This window comes from Schistocerca americana, chromosome 2, assembly GCF_021461395.2.
Source record: "Schistocerca americana isolate TAMUIC-IGC-003095 chromosome 2, iqSchAmer2.1, whole genome shotgun sequence".
NCBI lineage: Eukaryota > Metazoa > Arthropoda > Insecta > Orthoptera > Acrididae > Schistocerca > Schistocerca americana.
Genome location: NC_060120.1, coordinates 604,154,210 through 604,178,153, shown reverse-complemented (window position 1 = coordinate 604,178,153; position 23,944 = coordinate 604,154,210). Strand labels below are relative to the sequence as shown.

General features: G+C 42.2%; 1 protein-coding gene across 1 annotated transcript in view; it reads left to right on the top strand.

Annotated features, from left to right (window-relative positions):
• LOC124596534 (luciferin 4-monooxygenase-like) overlaps positions 1-23,944 on the top strand; it is a 50,759-nt gene that overhangs the window by 9,403 nt on the left and 17,412 nt on the right. The window contains exons 2-3 of the mRNA XM_047135709.1: positions 4,931-5,114; positions 11,130-11,302. Of these exons, the coding sequence (XP_046991665.1) occupies positions 4,931-5,114; positions 11,130-11,302 (357 nt within the window). The remainder of the gene's footprint in view (positions 1-4,930; positions 5,115-11,129; positions 11,303-23,944) is intronic.

Genomic DNA, 23,944 nt, shown 5'->3' with positions numbered 1-23,944 from the left:
CCCTGCAGTGTGTGAAGCATTGATTGCAAGATGAGCGAAAATGCTGTGGTGACAACGACTACATCGGAAACTGCTTCCAGTCGCAAAGGCATCAGCGTCAGGACGGCTTTTGATCACCATTTGCAGCAAGTGGCCAGTCATTTCCGATGCCAGTTGTAGCCGTCAACCCTCGGATCAGGATTTTTAGCGGGTGTAGAGGCTGGTGCTACAGGTGCAGGAGGCTGGGCGTTGAAGCTGGTGAGAGCGTCAGTTGAAGAGCGCTGTCTGGAAACATGTTTATTACTCGTGGATTTACAACGTGCGTTGTCTTCTCCGGCGAGGTGAAGGCATGCTGAATCCCACACTCGAGCGCTACAAGGAATGTGTAGCCTATGTAACACCCTGGAGTGGCACAGGTCAGGACCCAACAGCGATGTCGTGCAGGCAGGCGATCAGGAGTCTGCAGGAGCAAGCCTACAGTGACTCACTATCACCTAGTACAGCCCACTTCAGTGCTCTAAAAGACTAACAACTTATCATGGACAGTGGAGGTGGAGAAGCCGAGAGGCGTCACCAGCCTCGTCAGCTCTGTGGTGTCTCAACCATTTCAGTTTTCCACGCCTTTGTATTTCCCATCCATGCTAGGACGCCGTGGAGCGGCTAATTTTGTATGTTACATGTCATTAGTCCGTATTGCAGGGTTCACAGAATGACATTTTTGTTGCTGTCATACTACATCACTACACTCATTGATTGCAGCTCATTATCTGTAGAGCTACGCGGCCTAGAGATCTGAATGGGGAACATTTATGTCCGGAATATATTTAAATCTATTTAAACAAGCTGATAAAAATACACTTGACGCCTTTCTAAGAGACAGTCTTCACTCCTTCCAATCTGAATATGTAAGCGTAGACTATATCTGATTTAAATTCAAAGAAACAGTATCGACGGCTATTGCTATATACCAAATAAATTGATAAAAGATGATACTGATTCTCCATGGTACACTAAAAAGGTCAGAACACTGTTGCAGACGCAACAAAAAACATGCCAAATTTAAAATAAAGCAAAACCCTCCAGATTGGCGGAGTTGTACAGAAGCTCGAAATGTAGAGCGAACTACAATGCGAGATGCGTTTAATACTTTCCACAACGAATCTGTCTCTGTCCACAAATTGCAGGGATATTCTGGTCATATTTAACATACACAAGAGCAAAGACACAATCAATACATTAGCTATGCGATAGCAATGGTGATGTTACTGATGACAATACCACGAAAGCAGAGTTATTAAATTTAGTTTTCCAAAATTGCTTCACCAAACAAGATGAAGTAATTATTCCAGAATTCGGAAAAAAACTGCTGCCAAGAGCAACTTAAAAGTAGATATCCTCGGTGTATCAAAGCAGTTTAAAACAAGAAAGTCAAGGCTTCTGGCCCAGATTCTACACCACTCAGGCTCGTTTCAGAGTATATTGATAGTGTAGCTCCACACTTAGCAATCATATACAACCACTCACTCGTAGGAAGATCCATACCAAAGCCTGGAAAGTAGCGCAAGTCACACCATTACACAATAAAGGAAACAGGAGTAAACCACTGAATTACAGGCCCATATCGGTGACGTCGATTTTCTGTAGGCTTCTGGAACATATACCGTGTTCCAACATTATGAATTATCTCGAAAAAAAACGATAAGCAAACGATTTATGACAAACAGCGAGCACGGATTCAGAAAATATCGTTCTTGTGAAAAACTAGCCCTTCATTCTCGCGAAGTAATGAGTGCTGTTGACGGGGGTGTCAAATTGATTCCATATTTTTAGATTTCCAGAAGGCTTTTGACAACATACATAACAAGTGATTTCTAATCAAATCGCGTGCCAATGGACTATCGTCTCGGCTGTGCGACTGGACTCGTGATTTACTGTCAGAAAGGTCACAGATCATAGTAACTGTTGGGAAGTCATCGGCTATAACAGAAGTAATACCTGGCGCTCCACAAGGAAGTGCTATAGGCGTTCTGCTGTTCCTGATGTACATGAACTATTTAGGAGACAATCTGAGTAGCACTCTTATACTGTTTGCAGATGATGTTGGCATTTATCGTCATATGAAGTCATCAGACGATCAAAACCAATTGCAAAACGATTTAGACAAGATGTCTATATGGTGTGAAAAGTGGAAATTGCCTCTAAATACAAGTTCGAAATCATCCACATGTGTACCAAAATGAATCTGCTAATTTTTAGTTACACAATAAATCACACAAATCCAAGGGCTGTGCATTCAGCTAAATACTTAGGAATTACAGCTGCGAATAACTTAAGTTGGAACGGTCACATGGATAATGTTGCGGATAAAGCAGAACAAGGTCTACGACTTTTTGGCAGCACACTGAGAAAATACAACAGGTCTTCCAAAGAGATTGCTTACACTACGCTTGTACGTTCTCCTCTGGAGAACCGCTGTGCGGCGCGGGGAGAGAGCGCCATGGATATGATACGTGAGTGGGGGTGACAATCATTAAAACAAAGGCGCTTGTCGAGTGTGAAAATACTTTGTTGGCGCCCACGTTCATAGGGAGGAATGATCATCATAAAAAAAAGAGAAATCAGAGCTCGCACAGAAGGCTTTGAGTGTTCGTTTTTCCCGCCCGCTATTTGAGAGCGGAACGGTAGAGAAAGAGCTTCAAGGTGGTTCAGTGAACTCTCTGCCAAGTACTTAATTGTGAATTGCAGAGTAATGATGTAGATTATTCAGTTACTCATAGTAGGAAAATCCTACTACCCCTCGTCAGGAATCTATCAGTTTGATTTCTCCATAGATAACATTCCGTTATGGTCTCACCTACAGTGCGACTATCCTTAATGTTGGGGCACGCAAGCGACCACACCTCGATAATTTCTGTGGTTGATCGGTGGACGCTTGATATCCAAAGCGCGCTGAACACTTTAACAAGATGTACTCGAATGTTATAATGAGCCTAGTGTTTCTAAAACCTTCCGACCTTAGGGTGGAAAGTATGTGTTGGTGACTAATAAACAAATTCTTATTACTGCTATAAATTTTTAAATCTATGCAAAGGTCACCCACACTCTCAGCTCATTTTTTTATAATTTTATTATTATTTTAAGTAAACAGATGATGGGGAAACTTAGATTCGAGGAAAGTAAACTAAGTTTAAACTTTCATGTTTATTTTAAAATTCATCAGTGTTCAATAAAACGGATAACACATGCTAAGCCCGTCTCAAAGCTGGTGCCTTATTTACTATTGTAAATTAAGAAAAGTGTTACTCAGGGGGGATTCAATAAAATCAAACGTGATTTTCTAAGAATAGGAACCAAAAATTAGGCAACAGGATGGGATACCACATTCAAACAAGCACACAAAGATTGTTCAAGTGTACACAAAAAAGGAACTATTTAGGCAAAGGAATTCCTCTCCTCAAGCAGTCGTGTTGCCAAAGGATAACCACAGACCGGTATTGGAAGTTTAGACAAAGATCACGTGGTTCGATATAACCACAATCTTACCAAAATACTCTATAAAAATGTTTCTATAAATCGTGAAGCAGGAAAAACTGCTCGCGATAGCTATGAATTAAGTTTGAATACGCGAAATATTATGTAAAATAGTAGCTGAGGGCTAGTTTCGTTATTACACCACATGTTCCACGTGCACAAGAACATTTACAGAAAATATGTAATTCCACAACGATTTTAATGAAGAAATCTAATCCAAACACATTAGTTACTAAAGAAACTTCCGAACTGCGTTAATAACGGCATAGTACTGACCTGATGCCTCAATTTTACGAGCACGTGGTACTGCTACTACAAAGCACACACCACGTGGGTTGAACACAATGATAAATGATTAATTTCAAGAATTTCAGCGAGAGAAAACACTTCTACGCACATTCACACTAAAGAGTGATTTTTATCAGAATTACGCCTCATGACAACGTGCTTCCACTTTCCTTTATTGGAGTGGAAACAAAGTAGCTACCGAAATACACTCGAAACCAACACTGAAATCACACTGAATCCCGATTTAAAATAATATATAAAACATTTTCGATGTAGACCTGTAAGAAAACTAATTAATATTTCAGTTAGACTTAAGAATTTCATTGTCCTTCGGACTCACCAAACACGCGCTTACCCGGAGATGTTACCACTTCAGAAACTGCCCGCCGACTGACCAGCGTGGGCCCCGTCCGAGGGCATCCCACAGATACAATAGGAAGTGACCAGAGAGGTAGCTTCCTTTACCAACCAGACAAGGGGCGGGAGAACCACATCAAGGAGACAACCTGTCCGCAGCTCGTGGTCGTGCGGTAGCGTTCTCGCTTCCCGCGCCCGGGTTCCCTGGTTCGATTCCCGGCGGGGTCAGGGATTTTCTCTGCCTCGTGATGACTGGGTGATGTGTGATGTCCTTAGGTTAGTTAGGTTTAAGCAGTTCTAAGTTCTAGGTGACTGATGACCATAGCTGTTAAGTCCCATAGTGCTCAGAGCCATTTGGAGACAACCTCTTTGCCTTAGAAATCGTATCTACCTACTCAGACGTTGGCCAGACAAAACTTCTCTGCTACCACCGAGCATGCAACTACAAATACTCTCACTCATTCATCATTTCACACCAGAAGGGAAGGAGATGACAGTATCCTAAGACATCATATGTACTACGTAAAGAAGGCGGATGTGGGTTTCGTACGAAACTGTATGATAAGAATTACATACAAAAATGTGTTTGAAAATGTTGCGTGACAAGTTGCTCGTGTTTATGTGTAAATATAACGTATTCCACTGCTCAGTCTCCTCCCAGATAAATTTAGAAATACCACAGTAAATTTAGAGGTGCAAATGTATGACGTAAAGTCGAGGAAAATAGCATGAAAGGAACCAACAGAGACCTTTCAAAATTCCTGTGTTGTTGCAGGAAAATGTTTGCACAGTTTGCCACATCGAGTGACCGACGTCCAGAGGCCATGATATCGACGTCGCCGACTTTCTGGGCGTCTGGGCTTGTAATGCCATTGTATGCCCTTCACCTTGGGAAGACGGCCTGCATACTTCCCAGCTTCGACGAGGATACGGTAGCACGCGTCTTGGCCGAGTACAACGTGAGTAATGCTGAACACTACTGTCTTGTATAGCAAGCTACGGCGCCCAAGTGCCGAACGATGTTGTTTTCGGTTAGATTTCAGTCGATGGTACACTTCATTTCCGTTTGTACACCTGTGTATTACCAAGTAACTGTACAAAAGGCAGTTCGTCACCTGAAATTGTTTCATGTCTACTATACATTCGTTTTAAGATACGCTAGGTGCATCGCAAGTCTGAACAGGAAGAGTGATTAGTGTTGTGAACATTGCAGTCGTGATTTGGAAGACTGGCCTTCGCTGCTACCCGTCCAATAATTATTGTCGCGGAGTCTATAGTACATCAAAACATTTCGTCAGTTCGTGTCAACCGATGAAAGTAAGTCATGGCCCAACTAGGACGGCAGGAAGCAAGGCCATTGTTACATCCGAAATAGCATCAGCTTCTAACTTACGAGTCGGTATTCTAACAAGACGAGAGCTATTATACACCAGTGTCGTAGTAATACGAAATTGGTTAATGTTTACGACACGAAAGTTGTAGATGTGTCCCACCCTGAGGCATCGAAGATTCGCCTGTTTGGTAATCATGATAAGTTTGAGGCGGGAGAGTGTGGAAGGAATTCTAGAGGAAGACCAAGGCTCGAATACTTAGTTCGAATGATCTAGAGCTAAAGACGACTGCACAAGATAGACAAGCGTGGAGAACTGCATGAAAAAAGTCTTCGGGCTAAGGACCACGATGGCAACAATAAAATTCATGTGCAGTGTCTTTCTAAGAAAGTTATTATACGAATGAAGTGAAGTAGTTTCCTGCTGTCCCACCAATCGACCCCGTCTTTTAGGCAACTGTGCCATTAGTTCACTACATCCCATTTCGAATCTGTACCTAGTTATTGTTTTACCTACCTATTCTTCACCATTCTTCAGCGCAATATTTCAAAAGCCTCTATTATATTCTTGTCTGTTTATGTTCACGTTTCGAAATACACGCCAGAAACTAAGCTTCAGAAAAGACTAACATGTTAACAAATTTTTGTTTTTCAGAAATGCCCTTCTATTAAGCCATAAATTCTCCACATAAATTTTCCTCTATCAACCATAATCTCTTGAGTTCGGAGCGACTATTTTGTTTGGGGAAGCCAAGCTATTTCTCGAGGTTGTTAGTACCAAAAATGGTGTAGCTATTGGCGGATTTCCTTGTAACGAAACCATTTGCCCACCTTTCACTTAAAAGGTGCTCGATGGTGTTTCAGAAGTTAAGTCACTCATCGTTTTCTGCCAAATATCATTTTTTGTCTGGGAACCTGCCAGACATGTTCAAGGCGGACAACTATAACTGGTTGCAGTCCCGAAACGTCATCGAGTGTTCAATAATCCGGGAAAATATCAAGATTTACTTTCAAGATGTCACCGATCCGCGAGCACGATACGACACAGCCTGGCTGATACACCGGGTATCATTCAGCACCAAGCAGAGCAGTGACACACAAAAGGCAACCACCCTATCTTTTAAGATACTTCAAAATGCTTATCGGGATTTCGACCGTTTTCTTAATATAGTTACGAATTGATCAATCTACTGAACATGTCGAGTGCATTTTGAACGCCGAAGATATCTTGTAAAAAATATTAATTTCTCCAGCCGCAGTGCCCTCAGAGAAATATTATTAACATCTAAATTATAATGAAAGTGCATTACTTTTCGTTCTGCAGATATTAGTTCCTTGTTCTTATATTATCCATGCATTATAAAGATTTTTAAACGTGTTGGTTTTCCGTTGACACTTTACACAGTTGCAATCCAACACTCATAATCTGGGTTACTTACTGTTATTTTGGTCGCAAACTGCAACTGAAGTCGAATTATGTTCTTCGTGAATGTTCATAAATTACCTCCGATGTCGGTTGCCTAACGGATCTCATTAATACAGTCACCAAGTATAAAAATAACTTTCTGAAAATCAGTTGCTTTTATTATCCAATACTCACGCTTTTCGGCAGCATACTGCCATAATCAGGTGACTAAATGTTGTATATACATCAGTTATTAATTGCTGATCCATGTGAACCAACGAAAACATTTTTTTGGTGAGTGTTCCACTGAGGTTCCGAATGTTATAGCCCTCGTCGGCTGAAATTACTTTATTGTAATGCGCAAAGCATGTTGTATATTAAGATAACCTGACTCTCATATTGTGAGAATATGTCCCAATCTGGCACATTAAGCGCAGGAACAAATACACCACCATCACATCACAAGGCCAGAGTCGTGCTACGGTGGTTTTAGGAGGAAGATAGTGAACTGACGTTGTCTCGGCCATCAAATTGCGTGACAGTTTCCACATACCTACTAAGGAGTTTGTGGCGTCGCAACTAGCGCACGATCGCCCATTTGTCTATTAAAAGCTTTACTTCAGAATGTATGTGGGCTGCAATGTAAGCCGGTAGAGTATTATACGGTCAGTAACGGACGAGTTGTGTCCTGCAGACTGACGTCACGACCATCTGTTGCAGCTGCGCGTGTGAAAGCAGTGGAGTAGCGCTGGCAGGCCACTTACATTATACGAGACTAAAAATATTAATAACTAATAAAGGAATAACCTGAGGAACGTCATATTTGATGTACATCCTTCTGTTGTGAAAACAAACAATTTGTCAAAGTCTGAGATCAAAAATAGTTGTATTTTGGAAGTTAGTAAAATTCCATAAAAAAAACGTAATTTTCCGACAGTCAAGAATTTAAATAAACACAGTAATGTAATAGTTCACCTTCAGTGACTATGTACGATGATCTGATAACACTTTCAGTGTTCATATATAAATTTGGAAAGTTTTTAGGTTCAGAAAACCTCTGTGACTTTTCTATAATAATAATTTCAAGAATTCTAAGTAAATATGTGTAGGTGTGTGTTAGGGTGCGTGTGAATGAGAATGCGTACGTGAGAGTATGTGGGACGTTCGGCATTATTAAAAATCATTCATGTAATTCTCCACAGGAACTGGCAAGTGTTCCAACTCTGTAACGTGGTAACGAATCCACTAGTGGTTCCCCTACTCGTGAATGTCAGATGTCCAAGTATGTATGCTTATGTATAAGACAGCCAGAACATTTGCGACTACATAATAAATTTCCAGATATAGAGTAAAGCTTATAGTTCATTTTGTTTTGTTTATTTAATTAGAGAGTTTTGTGTTACTTAATTTGATGACGTCAATGAGCCTAGAGAAGTGGTTGGTGCTTGCTAGATTTTGGCCCGAGCCACGCCCTAGAAGTGAGTTCTCATTGGTCGTAAGTGCTGACAGCCAATGAGAAGCGAGACGGTTGGCCGCCTAGCGAGGAGATATGGATTTTGAGTGTGGGAGAGTGAGAGGGGTGTCGCGAGCTAGCTTTGATTGGAGGCGGTTATGCTGGATGTGACTTTTCGCATTATGTGTAAGATGAAGTCTTGGGATGACTTCCGCGTTATGGTCCAGTGTTAATGGTATCTGGTAGTGACCAGAAAATGTTTATGAAAACTTTAGAGTGTTGTGATAATTCGTTCCGACGAAAATCGCGAGTGAACTTTGAATTATATAGTGTGGCGGTACTGAGTATATTGTTATTGAATATTTTATGGCGAGCATAAACTTTTACTAAAGACAACCACTGAATATCGTGTGCAGAAGTAATTGGCCGATCATTGACTGTGTTACAAGTAATTGGTTTCGGAATTTGGGAAGGTAAAAGTTCTGGCTGTTTTAGGTTAGGTGATAACTGTGAGCAGAAACTTTATAATTTTCGTAAATGTGGGCTGATGATCTTGCTTAACGGCAATAAAGATCTATTGAAGGTTTAAACTTGAACTTCGTGTTTAAAGTACGAGTGACATCCCCTTTACGAATCATTTCTTTAAAGTACATAGAAAATTTTCAGCAAATTTTACGCGTAGCGGCCTCTGGCGTGTAGCTATGAGGTTACAGTTTCCTCAACACTGCTTTTCTGCGATCTCGCAAGCAGCTGCACTCAGGAGTTTACGTGTGAAGATCTACCGCTGTAAAGAGGTAGGTGAACAAAAATTATAAAAGAAATTGCATTGCAGCAGCAACGTATAATCTGTCGCAATTGGTGCATCGCACGCACGTAAAAAATCCGTCGCAACTTGTTCCACCCATGCCACACACAATCGCCGCTATATTGCGTTCCGCTATTGCCCCACAGACTTTCGATTGGGTTTAAATTGGTCAGGGGAACACGATAAACTCGTCCTGGTGCACTCTCACCGATCACGTACACTGTGACATGTTGCATTGTTCTGCTGGTAGATGCCATCGTGTCGAGGAGAAACAAACTGCGTGTAGGGGTGGACGTGGTTCCCAAGGATAGATGCATACTTGTGTTGATCCAGTGTACCTTCCAGAATGATGTGATTACCCAGGGAATTCCACGAAAACATTTCACAAGCTATAACGCTCCGCGTTTGCTTTCAGACGTTTCACGCCGATGGAGCTTTAAACGCGGTTCAGCTGAAAAGGCCACCGGTGTCCACTCAGTGGTCGTCCAGCTACGGCACTGGCGTACAAATTCCACCCTTCGCCACCGATGAACTGCGGTCAGTATGGGTGACTGAACCAGGCGCCTGCTGCCGAGGCCAGACACCGCAACACTCGCTGAACGGTTGTTGAGGAGACGTTGTTGGTAGACCCTGGCTTCATCTGGGCGATCAGTTGCTCAGCAATTACACGTCTAATCGCCTGTACGCATCTCCGCACCCGTTATTCGCCCTAGTCATCTGTGGCCCGTGGAGCGTCGCAGTTGCCTACGCGAAGGTTTTGGATAGCGCCATTTTGCCATGTGTGCTTTAACCTCGGCGGCACACGAACTGTTTACGACTTAAGCCGTTTCGGAAATTCTTCCGTTCTTGGCCCGAAAGCCAATGAAAATGGCTCTGAGCACTATGGGACTTAACATCTATGGTCATCAGTCCCCTAGAACTTAGAACTACGTAAACCTAACTAACCTAAGGACATCACACAACACCCAGCCATCACGAGGCAGAGAAAATCCCTGACCCCGCCGGGAATCGAACCCGGGAACCCGAGCGTGGGAAGCGAGAACGCTACCGCACGACCACGAGATGCGGGCGAAAGCCAATGATTATACCTTCTGGACGTCAGATAAATCGCCCTGTTCCGCATTGTGACAACGAACGCACTGTTCTCCGTCTCCCACCGATACGCTTTATATACTCTCCACTGCTAGTGCTACCTTTTGACGTCTGTGAGTGGTTATAACATAACGTCGAACATAGGCGGTGGTCACATTGTGACTGGACCGTGTTCTCCAGAGTGGAACACGTGGCGCTTTTTACTTTTTGATAATTTTTCTTGGAATATCTCTGTTTGGTTCATCCCATGCGCAAATGAGCAGTGTGGCGGAGTGACATAAGAAGAATAGCCTTCTTTGCTATTTAAGAACCATAAAAAAACCGACAACGTCACTAAACAGTTTGTCTGGCAAAATCACTCCTAACCTGATGTAAGCAAGTGTTTACTTGAGTCTCGTTAGTTGAATGCATTCTCATTTCACAGATCGCATTGGTTGTGTGTCGTGGAGAGTAAGAGTTCTCAATTTACGTACAAACGGAGCAGGACGAACCTAGCCCAGCTGTTTGCTTTACATGACTTAACTCGAACCACACCAGTCGCCTTTCATTGTCGTAAGAAACCTTCATTGTCAACCATCAATCAAACTTCTGTATAGAATACTCATTACTTTAATTTCCTACGAGAAAAACATTGGTAAAGACATGTTGAAGACGATCCAAATACTGTTTGACTGCGCTAAGTTTTCGATACAAAATGATTGGAGCTGAAGCCCAACAACGATAAATCATTCACAGTGGAAACTTGGCAACTTCAATGCTCAGAAAGATAAATAACGTTTATTACCAGCTTTATTTATATTTACTTGGATAGGTATAGAGCCATGTTTATAAGTAAATGCGTGTCACAACAGTTTTGTGGCTCCTGATGCATCTTATTCTTTGTTTCCAGATTTCGAGCTTGTTCATGCCTCCAAACTTGGCAGTGACTATTGCCAAGAACCCCCAAAGTCCCGTCCGAAAGATGCTGCACCACATCAAAATCTTATCAGTTGGAGGGGCTGTAATGGACGCAGAGACTCAGCTATTCGTTGAAAAGGAGCTTGGTAAGCGGGTCAGCCAGGGGTGAGTGCAACAACAGACTAAGTCAGATATGAAGGTAAAATTAAATAGTTTGTGATTTAACCCCTCGAAACTAACACTCAGTATCAGAACTGGCAACAATGTTCTAGTCTAAGACAATCGAGGGAGCGAAAATACACAGTGTATTTGCATCAGCAATGGAAGGTAAGTATTTGACACACTCGTGCTGGCAAAACGTCAGGAAAATCGTTAAACAAACGTCGGCCAAAGAGTCCGAAAAGGAAGTAAATCAACTGAAGATTTATTAGTATCCTAGTGCAAAAATACTACGAACATTTTTACGGACAACTCAATGAGAGTTCATTCAGTAGTAATATTACCCTTCCCCAACCACTCCCCCCCCCACCCCCACACATAAACACTCACACTACCTTCCCCTCCTCCAGCTTCCATAAACACAAGTATTAGTTGAGAACTAAGTTTCGATATGTGACAATATTTCTGCAGGCGCTGACCTGATCCTACATAACACAAAGGTTATTAAAAATGCGGGTTATTAGAGTTTAAAGTGATAATAGGTTGATCTGGAACATCCTTCGACCTCTTCATGATTAAAATATTTTTTTATGCAGTGTTTTGAACCAAACTAATAAATAACTTGAGATTAGTGTCTCCTTGCATTACAGCCAAACTGTGTGCATACGAGGGGCGTTTGAAAAGTCCGTGAAAAGTCTGAGAGATGGTACCACCGGCGCGTATTGAGTTCATGTTTAGTTAGTAGCATCTTTGGAAAGAATGCACACCAAGTTTGAGCCATATTGGTCTATTTCTTTGTGTCTGGCATTCGTGTGAATCAAGAAAGTCGAGTGATTGTCAAACAATGGACGAAAACTAATTTCGTGTGGTGACTAAACATTACTTTGTGAAAGGCAAAACGCCTCAGGAGACTAAAGAGAAGCTTGAAAAACGTTACGGTGACTCTGCACCTTCGATTAGAACAGTGGTTTCAAAACTTTCGGAGTGACCATATGGACACAAGTGATGCTGAACGTTCTGGACGCCCTGTGGAGATTACAACTCCATAAATCATTGATAAAATCCATGATATGGTGATGGATGAGAGAAAAGGTGCGTGAGATTGCTAGTGCTGTGGGCATCTCGAATGAACGGGTACATAATATTTTGCATAAACATTTGGACATGAGAAAGCTATCTGCAAGATGGGTTCCGCGATTGCTCATGCTTGACTAAAAACTAAATCATGTGAAGTGTTGCAAGGATGGTTTGCAGCTGTTCAGGAAGAATCTGCAGGACTTTAAGCGTCGTTTCGTCACTGTGTGAACACTAATTTCTTCGCTGCTTGTACATATGTCCAGTATGAGGCACCACCACCACCAGCAGCCGCAGCAGCGAGCAGCTAAGAAGGCGAAGGAGACTATCAGCAAGCATTATTATTATTATTATTGTTGTTGTTGTTGTTGGCATGTGTTTCGCCACACTTAGCGCTTTGTTGTTATGCTATAGATGAGGTCGCCTGGTAGTTTCTTTCCGAACTACCACAGCAGCAAAAGCAGCAATTACTCTCGATAGGATGTCCTCCTGAACTTCTGAACCTGGTACCATTCCACTATGTTATAGCACAGCCATTGACAGAAATTGAGTCTCAGCTAAGTGTTAGCAAAATACAGCTATTCACCAATATGTAATTTGACTGGATGTGCATCTGAACGTATGGATGTAGGCCTAGCACCTCACAGTGTCTTTGATGCAGTCACTGAGACAGAGAACGTTCAATGCTCAGTATTAGGGTAGAGAATGTGTGGTCCAGTTGGGACAATCAGTGTAGCGTGATAGAATTCATAGAGATAGAGATGACAAGTGAATACAACTCACAGCATACTCCTATTGGCATTAGCGTGTTAAAGGGTGCTGTGTTAATTGTCAGAATGTATGGAGAGAGGGCAGTGCAGCGGACAGAAATTCGGGACACTTTCTTGCTCTTGAGTTTGGAAACTGCGCCCAAAAGCGGAAGAATCAGCAATGATGTACGGCATGAGGCTGCAGAAAGCAAAGCATTAAAGACACATAACGTGTACCCACAGGACATGCGGCCTATAATTGAAAAAAACATCATGATGCTCTCTCCATTGATAAAAGATTCTGGAATAGCCCCCATTCGTATCTTCAGGAGGGGACTGCCAAGGGGGAGGTGACCATGAGAAATAGGTTGAGCAACCAACGAAAGGATAACGATCTACGAGTCGGGGCATGGAATGTCAGAAGCTTAATTGTGGTAGGGAAGGTAGAAAATCTGAAAAGGGATATGCAAAGGCCCAATCTCGATGTAGCAGGGGTCAGTGAAGGGAAGTGAAATGGAAAGAAGATTTCTGGTCAGATGAGTATAAGGTAATATCAACAGCAGAAGGAAATGGTATAACGGGAGTAGGATTTGTTATGAATAGAAAGAGTGAGTTACAGCGAATAGTTCAGTGATAGAGTTGTTCCTCTCAGAATAGACAGCAAACCAACATCGACAACGATAGTTCATGTGTACATGCCGATGTCGCAAGCTGAAGATGAAGAGGTAGAGAAATTATATGAGGTTATTGAAAGGATAACACAATATGCAAGGGGAGATGAAACTCTAATAGTCAACGGCGACTGGAATGCAGTAGAAGAAACGGTTACAGGAGAATATGGGCTTGGGACAATGAGAGAGGGGAATGACTGATTGAGTTCTAGAATAAATTTCAACTAGTAATAGCAAACACACTGTTCAAGAATAACAAGAGGAGGAGGTGCGCTTGGAAAAGGCTGCGTCATACGGGAAGATTTCAGTTAGATTGCATCATGGTCAGATAGAGATTCCGAAATCAGATACTGGATTGTAAGGCACAGCCAGGAGCAGATATGGACTCAGTTCACAATTTAGTGGTGTGGAAGAGTAGTCTAAAGTTCAAGAGAATAGTCAGGAAGAATGAACGCACAAAGAATACGGACCCGAAAGTACTAAGGAATGAAAAGATATGCTTCAAGTTTTTCAAGGCTATAGACACTGCACTAACTAATAGCTCAGTAGGCAGTTTAGTTAATGTGGAATGGACGTCTCTAAAAAGGGCAGTCACAGAAGTTGGGAAGAAAAACATAGTTACAAAGAAGGTAGCTGCAACGAAACCACTGGCAACAGAAGAAATACTTCAGATGATCGATGAAAGATGGAAGTGCAAAAATGTTCAGGGAAATTCAGGAGTAGAGAAATATTAGTCACTTAAGAATGAAATAAGTAGCAGGTGCAAGGAAACCAAGGCGAAATGGCTGCATGGAAAAGTGAAGAAATCGAAAAAGATATGATTGTCGGAATAACTGACATAGAACACAGAAAAGTTAAAACAACTTCAATTAAATTAAAAGCAAGGGTGGTAACAATAAGAGTGCAATGGGAATTCCATTGTTAAATCCAGATGAGAGAGTGGGTAGTTGGAAGGACTACAGTGAATTCATTTATGAATGGAAAGAATAGTCTCATGACATGATGGAAGGAGAAATAGGAGTCGATATAGAAGAGATGGGGGACCCAGTATTAAAATCACAAAATTAAGAGAGCTTTGGAAGACTAAAGATCGAATAAAGCAAAGGTGTCGATAACATCCCATCAGAGTTTCCAAAATCATTCCGCCAAGTGGCAACAAAACGACTATTCACGCTGGTGTGTAGAATGTAGAGTGCGGTGACATACCATCTGACTTTTGGAAAAACATCTTGTACACATTTGCGAAAATTGCAAGAACTGGCAAGTGTGAGAATTATAGCACAATCAGCTTAGCAGCCCATGCCTCCATGTTGCTGACAAGAATAATACACAGAAGGATAGAAAAGAACATGGAGGATGTGTTGGATGATGATGTGTTTGGCTTCAGGAAAGGTAAAGACACCAGAGAGGTAGTTCTGACGATGTTCTTCATAACGGAAGCAAGACTATAGAATAATCGAGACATGTTAATAGGATTTGTCGACCTCGAAAAATAGTGCAACAATGTCAGATGCTACATGATGTTCGAAATTCTAAGAAAAACAGGGTAAGCTATAGAGAAAGGTGGATAATATGCAATATGTCAAGAGCCAAGAGGGAACAACGAGAGTTGAAGAGCAGATGCGAAATGATCAGATTAAAAAGGTTGTAAGACAGATATTACAAGGATGTAATCTTTCTCTCCTACTGTTCAACCCATACATTGAAGAAGGAATAATGGAAATAAAAGAAAGGTTTAAAAGTGCAATTAAAATTCAAGACGAAAAGATATCAACGATAAGATTCGCTGATGGCATTGATGACATTGCCATCCTCAGTGAAAGTGAAGAAGAATTACGTGATGTGCTGAATGGAATAATCTGTCTAATGAGTACAGAATATGTTTTGAGACTAAACTGAAGAAAGATGAAATTAAAGTAATGAAATGAGAAAAACGAGAAACTTACCGTTTGGCTTGGCGATCACGAATTAGTTGAAATTAATTCTGCTACCTAGGTAGCAAAATGTCACGTGATGGATGGAGCATTGAGGACATAAAAAGCACCGTCAAAAACGGCATTCCTGGCCGAGAGAAATCTACTAGTATCAAACAAAAGCCTTAATTTGAGGAAATTTTTGAGAATGTATGTTTGGAGCACAGCATTGTATGTTAGTAAATCATGGACTGTGGGAAACCGGAATAGTAGAGAATCGAACTATTTGAGATGTGTTCATACAGAGGAATGTTGAAAATTAGATGGATTCATCAGGTAAGGAATATAGAGATTCTCTGTAGAATCGGCGAGGAATGAAATATATGGAAAACAACAACAAAGAGAAGAGACAGGACTGTGTAACATCTACGGCATCAGGGAATAACTTGCATGACACTAGAGGGAGCTGTGGAGGGCAAAAACTGTAGATGAAGACAGAGATTGGAATAGACCCAGCAAATAAATCAGGATACAGGTTGCAAGCGCTACCCTGAGATGAAGAGATTCGCACAGGAGAAAAATTCGCATCAAACTAGTCAGAAGACTTGTGGATAAAAAGGATGTGTCAAATTCCACAGGATTGTACCTAATTACTTCATGTGGGTCACAGCTTTTTACCCAGTAGATGAAACTGTCTGTATCTTACGGTGAGTGAACTTTGGTTTTGCAAACTCGTAGTAGAATCGATGGTGTGGAATTTGGCGAGGTGTAGAATACACACATCGATGCAGACATGTTTCGTAGACTACACTGAAAGAGTAGCCATCACCGTAGCGACTAGTCCTTGACTGAAGGTTGTGGCCAACTTAAAACTTGGCGTGGGAATCTAATTTCTTGTCCCATAACGCCCATGCAAACGGTAAACTGAATGAACTTGACGATTTCTTAGAATCTGCATGATTCTGCCGAAAACTAAATTATTCAGTAAATTATAAAAAATCATGATATCCCCTTTCCAGTATTAACGTAAATTTAGTTCTTCAACCAGGGATGCTGCTTGAAGACTATGCTGTGGGTAATTCTAACAACTTTCATCCTCAACCTGAAACATTGTTGGAGGTTTTTATAGTGTAGAATGTATCTCTGCTTATCTCCCAGCATTGTCACCAGCTTGAGGACAGAACCATTTCGTGGGACCAGGGGCTCCAGACACATAAGCAAGTCGCTGTACGTGTCGTGTAGATTGATATGGCTTTAGGAAATATCCCTCATCAGCAGCTAAAGTCACATATTGGACCTCATCCTTCAGTACGAGCATTTCATCTCTGGACAGGTATCGGTATCCTCGAAAGAGATGAGTTTGTTGCATGGCATGCCCTAGAGATAGTTACACCCAAGTGCTGCACTCCTCCTCACTAATTCGTTTGTTATTCACCTTGGTATATCTGTGCATGCACTTGGGCCGTCCCCAGAGAATCCCGCGTTCGAAAAGAAGCAACATATCAACATTGGTCAACAGTTCGATGATAATGTGTCTTTTTCAACATTGCGTCCCACAGAAGCCCTGATGCAGTGTAATAGATGGCAGGATACAGAGTTTACGTGCCCAGGCGTAAATCTGGAATTCCTTAAAAATGCCTAAGAGGTAATGCACATCTGTCTCCATCTAAAATTTGACATATACGTCTAAATCAGAGATCCTGTAGTCCTGCTCAACATTCACTGTGTGCTGATTCTCCGCATCTGTTAAAGCAGCCTGTGAGTTTGCTGGTGAATGTTGTTATGTTGTGATTTCGCCGAGTCACTCCATAAAATCCAGTTAATCATATGGAAAGACTCCCTTCTTCATCACAAGCAGAAACTTTACATCATTGCCATGGTGATACGAACATCCTTCTGATGCATTCTCTCAGCAAGTTTCTGAAGCAGTGCACGCATGACCGATGACTTCAGCAGTTTGGTCCCATATAAGCTTACCACAAATTTCCAAGGAAACCACCCGCTCAGTAACTTATTTGATCGTCTTTTTAATGAAATCCATCATTGATTCTGTGTATCAGGAGTCCGACAGTTTGTTGTTATCTTTGTTGCAGTATGTGGCATTAGATGTGTACGCACCAGTCATGTGATTCGCGTAAATAACAGGTCGCTGATCTGCGTATGCGGTGATGGCGTCCAGTAGCATTTACATCAGGCGAATTTGGTCGCAGACACATCAACGTCAGTTCACTATAATGGTTCTCAAACCTCTGTAGCACAGTTCTGGCTCCAAGATGTGTACAGTCATACTGGTGAAAGATGACATCGCTGTCGGGAAAGACATCAAGCATGAAGGGATGCAGGTGGTTTGCAGCTGTCAGTGGGTCTTTGAGTACTCCCACAAGTCCCATACAAGCGCAGGAGAATATCTCCCATGGCATAATACTGCTCCCGCCATTCACCTCCATGATGGCAGTTGTCGAGATGATCACCTACTACATGTAGCAAAAAATGTGATACACCCAAAGAGCTGACACTGTACCACTGATCGACAGTCGAATCCTGATGGTACCATATCCACTGCAATCGTAACTGACGATGTCGTTGGGTCAACATGTGAACATATAGGGCTGGTCTGCTGCGGTGCTCCGTGGTCAACAATGTACGATGAAAGGTGTGCTCCGAAATACTTTGCTATCGCCAGCATTGTGCTCTTTCAACAGAGATACCACAGATCACCATCTATCCTACTTCACAGAACATGAGGTTTGCAGGTTTGTCTGGTCTGTAAAGAGTCGTGGACGTGCAACCATTTAGCGCCTAGCGGTAGTTTAACTATCCTTTTACTTCTATCCGTAGATGCTCACGATAGTAGCACGTGAACATTCGACCAGCTTCGCCGTTTTTGAGGCACTATTTCACAGGCTCTGCGTAATAATAATCTGCGCTTTGCCAGAGTTGATTACCCCAGTGAACTTCATCATTTGCAGGCCATATCTTCTCCGTCCGTGCCTGCTCCACTTACATACTTTTGTTACCGCCTGACGTACCCGCAACGCCACAAGATGGCATCTAACGCCTCTAAGGGCAGCGGTCTTAGTCCTTTGGGTTATCAGTGTATTTACATATCCGTCAATTCCTTTTGGCTGATAATCTGAATTTTGGTTTATCCTACCAATTTTAGCAATTTACAATTTCATATCCTACCTCATTCCTAATTCTAGAGCCATTTTTACCAATCTACAGCTTTGGACCACTCAACTAACATTTAACAGGCTGTGTTACAATATCATTTTGTAAAGTCAACGTATCTTACCACGTTGTATGTCCTATGTATGTATGGTGCATATTTGGTGAATATACAGTGTATAACATGTGTGTGGCGTATTTGTTGCATAATTAAGTTGTGTGCATGGAGTAACTGTCGTGACAGTACGGGTACGTGCAGTGGCCATGTCAGCATATCAGTAGTAGCAATGCTGAAACTACACATAATTTATATTTAAAGAAAGTGCTTTTATAAACTGCAAGTTTGTGTCTTGTTACCAATAACTCAGAATTTAACATACTAAGCTAGGGTTCAATTGCTAGCACACTGCTTCATAGGAAAGCAGCAATATATATTTATAAAAAAAAAAGAATGTGCAACTGGGTAGGCCATGGAGGGGGGGGGGGGGGGGGGCAAAGAACATCAATATTTTTTGTAGGAAATATATTTACACGATGTCTCTCCTAAGAGTCGTCAGGCACATTTGCTCTGAAGTTTCGTTGATATTTGCAGTTTTGTTTTTGCAACGTGTAGTTGGAGACAGCCCAGAAAAATGCTGCTCATGACGTCTTTCATGTCAAAGGGAAAGCGTCGGTATCTTTCCCGTTTCAGACAGAATGATTTTAAACTGAAATACGCACCCATTGGGCAGAGCGGTCCCAAATTAGTCTAGCAAAATATTCGTTTTCACGATAGAGTGAAGCGTCAAAGAAACTGGTATAGGCATGCGTATTCAAATACAGAGATATCTAAACAGGAAGAACCGGCGCTGCGATCGGAAACGCCTATATAAGACAACAAGTGTTTGGCATAGTTGTTAGATGGGTTACTGCTGCTACATTTGCAGGTTATCAATATTTACGTGAGTTTGAACATGGCGTTATAGTCGGCGCACGAGCGATGGGACACAGCAGTCCCCGATGTAGCGATGACGTGGGTATTTTCCCATTCGACCATGTCAGGAGTGTACAGTGAATATCACGAATCCGATGAAACATCAAATCCCCGACATCGCTGCGGCCGGAAAAAGATCCTGGAACAACGGGACCAACGAAAGCTGAAGAGAATCGTTCCTGTACACAAGTGCAACCGTTCCGCAAATTGGTGCAGATTTCAGTGCTGGGCCATAAACAAGTATCAACGTGCGTACCATTCAACGAAACATCATCAATACGGGGTTTCGGAGCCGAAGGCCCACTCGCGTACCTTTGATGACTGTATGACACAAAGCTTTACGCCTCGCCTGGGCCCGTCAACATTGGTCTGTTGATGACATGGCTGGTCGGAAGAGTCTCGCTTCAAATTGCATCACGCGGATGGACGTGTACGGGTATGGAGACATCCTCATGAATCCATGGACCCTGCATGTCAGCAGGGGACTGTTCAAGCTGATGGGGGCTCTGTAATGGTGTGGGGCGTGTGCATTGGAGTGATATGGGACCCCTTTTACAGCTAGATACGATTGTGATGTGTGTAAGCATCCTGCCTCATCACCTGCATCCATTCATGTCCATTGTGCATTCCGACGGACTTGCGCAATTCCAGCAGGTCAATGCGATACCCCACACCTTCAGAACTGCTACAGAGTGGCTCCAGGAACACTCTTCTGAGTTTAAACACTTCCGCTGGACACCAAATTCCCCAGACAAGGACATTATTGAGCATATCTGGAATGCTTTGCAACGTGCTGTTCAGAATAGATCTCCACCCCCTCGCACTCTTACGGATTTATGTACATCCCTGCGCTATCCATGGTGTCAGTTTCCTCCAGCACTACCTCAGACATGCCACGTCGTGTTGCGGCACTTCTGCTTCCTCGCGGGGGCCCTACACGATATTAGGAGATGTACCAGTTTCTTTAGTATTTCAGTGTATGTATTAACAAGGACAATAAAACACAAAAGGAATAACGAGCTCACCACCAGAGATAGCACTGTCTTGGTCTGCGGTGACTGCTATTGCCATACAGAAGTGTGCTGCTCAGTCGCTGCCGCAGTGCTAATTGTCCTTCGTTTTTAACCGTCCCTCTTAATACATATCAGCAAAACAAATATCGCACTACACGTATTTGGCAGTTCTCTATCGAATGATGACGTAAAATTCCGATTAAAAAACGATTGTCTGAAACGGGAAACAAACCGAGGCATTCCGTCGAAACTGGGCGTCGTATGAAAGACGTGATGAGTAGCATTTTTTGGACTGATGCCAGCTAAACGCTGCAAAAGCGAAATGGCAACTGTCTGCCGAAACACCAGATAAAATGCGCCTGAGGCACCCGGTACTTTAGTTTTATTTTCATATGTACACACTTATTTACAATCATTGTGTTGTAGCATAGTATCTCGCTAAATGTTGCTTCTATAAGCCTACAGCTCACCCATATAACACTGAGTCCAACAGGCATGAACACACAGATTAGGAAACGTTTGTGAACTTAGCCTCTAAGGAGTTGATAGATCCGACACTTACTCTTGCAGGTGCGGTACAGGCATTCATGCATTGCTTCACGTAGTCCATATTTACACAGTTATTGTGCAAATACACGCCAAATTAATTGTGTGCCCCTCTTTCATATGGGTGCCAATGGCACAATGTGTCTGTTGCAACTGATAATGAAAGTTTTAGGTGTATGTTCGTGTCACATGAAGTTAATTCTAGCGTTGCCTCTCCAAGCATCTCTACTACCGACACCTTACGACCAAGTGTGTCAGTCGGAGTACAAGATGTGGCATATTCATCAATCATCTTCGTCTCTTTACATTCCATCACACCCCAAATATAGTCCCACTTGTACCATCAATACTGAACTATAGCACCAATTTGTTCTGTGTATTCTACTTCTATTACACGTCAAAGTTACACTGCGGTGATAGACCGACATTAACGCCTTTATATCCACTCGCTGTCACATCATAAGTGTTAGTGAAGAGCAGTACCGTTGTGAGACTTCTCTGTGGCTCGGTGAGCTGTGGTGATTCCAGCTACAGCTGTGACATTGAATAGTTGGATGAAACTAGGTCCGATAGATCGAAAAGAGGAGGAGATTAGTGTTTAGCGAGAGATTAGTAACAGAATAAATGGGGTATGGATTAACGGATTAAGATATGCGGGTGACAGTCTTAATTTCTGATTTCATGAACTACCTACAAGACCTTCTTACTGCAGTGGGATAACGGAGTAGGAATAAGGGTCTCAGTATCAACACCAAAAAGACAAAATTTATGATAGTAATTCGCAATTCAAACGAACATTAAAATGTAGAACTAATGCATAACAATCAACTTATAGAAATTGAGAGTACATTCAACTACTTAGGGACGTGGTTATGCGAAAATTGGGTGTCCGACGTGGAAATCAGATGTACAGTAGAGAAAAAAAAATGTGTTTACAAGTACTGACTTTGATCTTAATCTCGGAAATAGATTTATAAACAGCTATGTGTGCTCAGTACTTTCGAATGACGTGGAAATATGGACGCTGAAAGTAAACACTATGAACAAGGTAGAAGCAATCAAGATGTGGTTATACTGAAGATTCCTTAAAATTCCATGGACAGCAAGGAAAACAAATGAAAAGATCTAAAGAATAGTAAAAAGAGACGGAGAACTGATAACCACAATCAGATGCAAGGAAACAGGTTACTTAGGCCATGTGATACAAATTGAAAGGTATCATTTTCTTCAACCGATAATCGAGGGGAAGACTGAAGGGAAGAGAGGAATAAGTTGATAGGAGGAGGATGTCACTGCACGGCCACGTCAGACAAGAATAAGAAATGCGGGGGACTTGATTCATACTGGAAGAGATAGAGAAGACTGGGCAGATGTGATCGGAAACATCATTGGCGTATGTGTAGAAGAAGAAGAAGAAGAAGAAGAAGAAGAAAAAGAAAACGTGTCCCGAAATTTTTTCCTCTGATTATCTGACGTTCTAATACAATTTTTTACTTAGATTCTTCATCGTTTTGTTATGTGACACTCGGGAAAGTGTTCAAGCAATTCAATTCTATCTACTGACGAAACTTTACAATTGTTACTACTTGTATTAGTTTTAGATATAGATTTTCGGCCTATCTGAATATTGAAGGCTGGTCGCCATTTATGTGGACGATAGCAATAATGATGTCTTCAGGTCTGCCACTTAATTTCGTATAATGAAACGCTATTTAGAGGCTTTCCACGTAATCGTCTCCTTCCACCGTTGTGTACACAAATGTACCGAGATTCATCAATCCAGGCGGCATTTCTCCATGTTTTTATGGTCGTATGGCAGAGTCCTTCCTCTGTGCCCGGATCTATGGGAGTAGAGGAACACGCTCTGTGCAGTGACTCCTATCCCCGAGAAAGGCGATAATTCTGTAGTAGTGTGATTGCACACCGGCTGTTGTTGTCGAGATTTTAACTGGCAGCTGATTTAATTCATTGTGGACGTCTGCACGCTGCTACAATCTGCGACAATTGACCGTGGCCTCAGACGTCAGCACATTTTTGCTTATGGAAGTTTACTCTGGCCGTGGCGGTTTTTCCGAATGGAGCCGATTACCGTACATCTTTGACGCGGACGCACGTGCAAGTCCGGCGGGTGCACTTTTCTCGGAGATGGAGAGTCCCGGGACTCGAACACACACCATCCAGCCTCGATGTCTGCACTGGACTGTCGTTGCGATGGCCTCTAGGAGGTCTCGCGACTCACGACCTCCTCTTTCCTCGATAGTTTCGTCTCAGCAGAGGTATTAACCCTGAATAGCTCTCTGAAATAGTCACAAGGAAGTCTTCTGATTCACAGCTACGTTTTGTTTAGTGAATCACTTATAGATATCTGCTACGCCTATATGACTTCATAAATGACTCATTCAATATCTGTCTTGAGTTTGATGTGTAAACTGATATTAAGAGCCGTTACATAATAACAATTGTAAAGGCTGTAGGTCGTAGGCGATATTACCGTATATGTGTGATTATCATCGAAAAAAGTCTTATTTTATTTTTCGGTAA